The 5,658-nt window shown below is 41.2% G+C and overlaps 1 protein-coding gene across 1 annotated transcript in view; it reads left to right on the top strand.

The window, feature by feature from the left end:
* Positions 1-4,278, top strand: part of LOC138044547 (probable protein disulfide-isomerase A4) — a 25,398-nt gene extending 21,120 nt beyond the window's left edge. Inside the window, exons 30-35 of the mRNA XM_068891031.1 lie at positions 132-213; positions 360-372; positions 1,780-1,848; positions 2,064-2,233; positions 2,700-2,807; positions 3,282-4,278. Coding sequence (XP_068747132.1) covers positions 132-213; positions 360-372; positions 1,780-1,848; positions 2,064-2,233; positions 2,700-2,807; positions 3,282-3,469 — 630 coding nt within the window. The 3' untranslated portion in view covers positions 3,470-4,278. The remainder of the gene's footprint in view (positions 1-131; positions 214-359; positions 373-1,779; positions 1,849-2,063; positions 2,234-2,699; positions 2,808-3,281) is intronic.
* Positions 4,279-5,658: the final 1,380 nt, after the last annotated feature.

Here is a 5,658-nt window from a genome sequence, read left to right as displayed (position 1 = left end):
ACTTGCTTGTCACGTTTTCCCGCGCAAAACGCCGGCTGTAGGTATTTTCCTTGCGTCATGATTGGCGCGCTCGATTTCCTGCGTTTCTTTTGATTGGCCAAAAAAATGACTAATTAATTTCTTCATTTTAGCCATCTGCCTCTCTTGCTGCCTTGGATTGTATAAAGTACAGAGCTGTCTGCAAACGGTTTAAAATCAATGGTTATCCTACAGGTATTTCTTTACGAATTTCTTACTGTGCAATGTAATCGTAAATCCTCGATTTGTAATGCTTATGTCACGCTCTTGGACCTATTAACATTTTTCTTTTTTCCTTTCTTTCTTTCACGTCTTCCTTCGTTCCTGTTATGGTTACTCAGCAAAGTACATCAGGTAAGAAACAACATTTCTTCCAGAACGATGCGAAAGTAGTTTCAATTGAGTGAAAGTCTTTGAACGTAGGAAATAGGAACAGTTTAAGCGTACGCGAAACTTTTTTTGTTGCGTCCGACATATCCGGAGGAACAGTTGTTCCTCGCTGGTGGCGAAGGTATGTGGACGACTCCAACGTATATATTCCACCAGCATTCGAACTCTATTGACGTTAACATCCAGTTCGCAATGGCATGCCAGACTGGAAAGGGCCTAAGCATATTTTCTCTGGACTCGCGGGTTACAGTGTTAAGCGATGGTTCGGTGGAGATTGATGTCCACAGGAAGGCAACTCACACCAACAAATATCTTGACTTTGCATCTCACAAACTAGTGCAACGCAAAGAGGGTGTAGCGACAACACTCCTTAACAGAGCCAACTACCTCCCTTCATGCCCTGAATTAAGAGCGAACAAGCGGGAGAGAGTTCTAGCCGATTTAAGAGCAAATGGGTATACTGATAGTGTTCTAAAGAAGTGCCTGAACAACAAGGCCAAACGCAGGCAGTCACAGGAGAGGCCACTGGGGTTTGCGGTCCTACCTTACGTAAAGGGTGCATCTGATCGCGTGGGCCTTATCCTCCGAAAATTTAATATTCGGCCAGCTGTTAGACCTATAAGAACATTAGGCCATATATTCAAGAAGCCCAAAGACCGACCAACGATCGACCGTGCAAGGGATACCATGCAAAGTGAGTTGCCGTGACTGTTCTTTCACTTACGTTGGGGAGAGTAAGCGCTCGTGTAACTCGCGCGGAGCCGAACATGATCCAGGTCGCGCGAGCAACAGCGAATCAGCAATCAAACGGCATGCTGAGTCCACGGATCACAACATCCATCCGAGGCATGCGCACATCCTCGAACGGGATGTGATGAACTATCACAAGAGACTTTTCTTGGAGTCGTGGCATTCCACTTTGGACAGCGACCCTGTTGATGAGAGGAAACCGCCTCTTCACGCTTATATACCGTTAATTTCAAGTTAAATAACGACAGCTTCTAGCTCGAGCAGTAACGATTGTCTTAGCTCTGATGAAGGTGGACAGAAGCACCGAAATTTAGCTATAAAAAAACCCCAGATCGGATTAAGAGTACTTTTGAAAAATCAACTTTGTTTTTCCATTCTTTTACACTTGAAGCTAAGTTACCTGGCCTAAGAATGGAAGCGAGGCTGCCGGTGACCCTGTTTTGATACAAGCCTTCGTGCTTTTGTTACGTTAATACGGACTAATTAGAATTACAACAACACAATTTACATGATAAAAAGCAGCAGGAGCTGTATCAATACAAGGTCACCGGCAGCCTCGCAGCCATTCATAGGCTAGGTCGCTGAGCAATCAACTGTAAAATGGCCTATTGTACTCCTTAGGAATGGCGAATTCGAGAAAGATTATGAAGGCGACCGATCCGTAGAAGATATCATCAACTTCGTGAAGACGTAAGTAAGCAAGAGACTGAAATATTTCACGTTTTGTATGCAATTCACCTTGGTATTTGTCCATACTCTGTTGATTTTTGAAATTCCTTTTTATTCATTTCACTTCAGGAGCGACCCAGGATTCACTTTTGACACTCGAAATTAAATTCTGATTGTCGTTTGCTTGTTTTGTTATTTAAGTTTGTAAAAGAAACGTTTTTGCCTTTTGTTCCTAGCTTAAGTGGTATCACTAAAGCCCCAGGCCAAAACATGGACGAAGAGGAGAGCAGACAAGAAATCGAAGAAAACCAAACAGAAACCAAAGGATTAAAGATCTTAACGGGGACAAACTTCGATGCATTCTTGTCCCAGACAGAGCATGTCATAGTCTTGTTTTTTGTCCCGTGTTAGTACTAAAATCCCACACTGCTGACAATTCTCGTTAATTCCTTAGTTTGTTCTGAAATTTACCGTTTATTAACAACATTTTGCTCTGGACAGCTCTTGCGAAAACAGAGCAAACAAGGAAAAGTTGTCATATCCTTGTACTATTTTTTAACCACGAGCTTCGATTTTTGGGGAATGCGGCTTCTTTGGGCTTTATCACCGATGAACAAGACATCGAGTCATTTAACTTGAGAAAAGCGAACATACTTTAACGTTTTGCAAGGGAAATCACCACCTTACAAGATGATTATTTCTGCGCTTTAAGGGGACTTGATTTACCGACGTTTGTAATTGATTCAGCTTTGTATTTGACACGGCGATTGGCCAGATACGATAACCTCGATTTCATTTTTCCCTTTTTTCGCGTGTTCTTGACATTGTTCTTGTTGTCCGTTTCACCATCAAATGTCTCTTTGTTTTCGCAGGGTGTGGCCATTGTCAGAATGCCAAGCCCAAATTTCTCAGGGCGGCTGAGGCTTTTGCCAAGGAAACTAACAAAGCCTTTACAGCGGTTGACTGCACCCGAGATGGTGGTGAGTTGAATGCCTGATAGAATAGTGTAGCGGTAGGATGGCGAACGCATTTCTTGCTACGCCCGTATATAGTGTTTTCACGTGACTTCACGACGGCCATGTAGGTGTTCCTAAACAATAAAACGGCGGCCATGTTGGTGTACCCAACTAATCCTCCGGGAATTGAGCTCTATTATCATGCAAACGTTTTCTTTTGTTTCGGTGGAAAAACAAGGCTACTGATCACGTGAGTAAGAAACACTGTATATGTGGTTTTCACGTTACGTCATCGCAGCCATGTTGATGGACGAAAACAAACGATCTCTCATTCGCCTCTTTTGTTCGCCCGCCTGTATCTCTAGCAATTGGTTGCAAACCATCTATACTCGTTTTTGAAAGGGTTTTCTTTTAACAACTGTGCCAATTTCCCTTGATGGCTGCGTGGGAGTCCCTTTGCCCTGCAATCGACTTCTTTTTCTGAATTTTTTTTCACAGATTTGTGCGACAAGCAAGACGTAAACGGCTATCCGACGATCAAGTATTACAAATTTGGCTCGTTCTTGGTCGAATATGATGGCAACCGAACTGAGGAAGACTTTGTAGCTTTTATGACGTCACCTCCTCAACCCCTCCCTCCTTATCAGCCTGACAGCGACGTAGGGGACAAGAGAGACGAACTTTAAAATTTGTTTTCTTACAAAAATGTTTTGGAACATAAAACTAGTTTATTCGCGTCCATTCATTTTCGTGAATTTTTTGCTATTAACTCGCTGAGTTGCCTCCTTCTCGATCGTCATTTGCCATCCACTAAAACCTCACGTGGCGCTGGCTAAAATGTACACGGTGAAACCTATTCTTCTCTTATGGCACTGACGCGCATGCGCGAAAATCGCAACCTCGTTCCCAGGCCCGTCCTACTCTCTGCGGTGAAAAGCCCTGGGAACGAGATTGCGAAATACCGCTGTATTTTAATCTCAGCACTGATTCCTAACGACTAGTCTTTAAGTAATTGTGATAACTACCTCTTAAAAAATATCTTACAAAGTAAGAATTTTATCATCTTGCCTCGCCAACCGGATATCGACAGAAGCGCGCTGAAGCAAAAGTAAGGGTCCAAGCCTCTCCCTCGTCTGAATCACTTCTTTGTTTTAATGTTTAGTCACATTTTCGAACTTAAAAAGTGAGTCTAAAGGGAAACATGGCTTTGCCGGATGGAATGTGATGGAATCCAGGAAGCGTTAGAACAGATACGCAAGTCATTGCAGGTCTATTTTGTTATTGAAAAGTTTTGTCTTTTAACATGACCAACATGAATTCATTTTCTCGTTTTAACGAGTGTGAGATCGAGCCTCGTGTAGGGAAACTAGCCTCGATTTCATGTTAGTTCCAGTACTACTAAGAAATTTATGAATGAGTTGGTTATGAGTATTTTCCCCACAAAACGTGTCAAATTTAAAGTGCAATTTATCGAAATAAATGAGATTATCCTGTATAAGAAGTTGTGTTTGTTTTCAAGCAGTGCCAAAATAGACTTAGTCGTGGTTGGCGGTTTTTCTTTCGGTTTTAAGGTCTAATGGAAACGAGAGAACTTGTCAACGAACAACGCAAACTTGACATTATTCCCCTCCAACATAAAAACTCGCGTATAAGAACCTAAAATTTCAAAAGAACCTATTTAGCCTAAAATTTTCTATATAGGTTCTTCTACAAAAATAAAGGCACAAATGAAAATAAAGAAAAAAAATTGTTTAGGTTCCGGTCAGTAAGACATGCATGATAGTACTTTGAAAACTTGCAGAAGTTACTGTATGGTTATCGTCTAAGGCCCGTTTTAAACGTCGCATTTCACATGTGCCGAATCTAATCTGCAAATGAGCGAAAACAATAGATTTTTCTCTCAGCACATGTAAAATGCGACGTTTAAAACGGGCCTAAACTGCATTCTAGATAATTCTTTAACACAGCTCTATACCTATTCCATATCACATATGCCCTGTATTAGTTACCTGTACTGATCAAAAGTGCACCTAAAATCCCACTAAATACCATTTCAATAAAAACCTATTTAGGCTAAGTACACCTTTTTCCAAAATGGCCTGCATTTAAATATTCTTTTGTTTTTATTCAAATTAGCCCTTGATGCCTCGTTCTTAAGCTTAAAATTCAAAAGAATAATTTATCTTGAACGAGGCAACAAGGGCCAATTTGTATGCGCATAAATCAGCGGCCGTTTTGGATAAGGTGTATATGCGGGTTTTACTGTATTTTAGAGATCACTTCTTTCCATCCCTCAAACTGACATTTCCCTTTTTATTCAACTTATACGACGTACAGTCTACTTTAGACTTCAAATCTACTTCAACGAAACAAAGATTTTAAACAAGCTGAGAAGATTCACAATAGGCGAGGCAAAGAGTTCAACCCCGATCAATGACTTCACCTTGCAGTTTCAGATATCCACTAGACTAACGAGTCATACTAACGGAAAATCGAATTTTAGAGTATTGGAATAGTAGTACCCAGCAAAACAATTGAAAGTTAACCGTCTTCAACGGGGTTTTTAGACCTAAATACTGTAGATCAGCGCGGCACAGCTTAGAAATGCTATTTCTTGTTGAACTTAAGCTGTAATTCTGCCTGTTTTCATTCTTTTTAGAGCGGTAAGCTTGTCAATATTAACATGGGATATTGCGTCGTGTAATTGTTACGAAATGTCCAATGTCAGTTTGAGGGATGGAAATTAGTGTCGACTTAGAGACAAGCGTGAAACGGCGATTGCAGTGGGGCGATTGGTTGGGGTTGTGGGCAATTCGTAATGCTTATGCATGGAGAGAATTAATGGGAAAAAAAAGAACAACTCGCACAGCAGCAA

The sequence above is a fragment of the Montipora capricornis genome, chromosome 1, assembly GCF_036669925.1.
Source record: "Montipora capricornis isolate CH-2021 chromosome 1, ASM3666992v2, whole genome shotgun sequence".
Classification (NCBI taxonomy): Eukaryota; Metazoa; Cnidaria; class Anthozoa; order Scleractinia; family Acroporidae; genus Montipora; species Montipora capricornis.
Note: the sequence above shows the minus strand (reverse complement) of the source record. Positions and strands in the feature narration are given on the sequence as shown.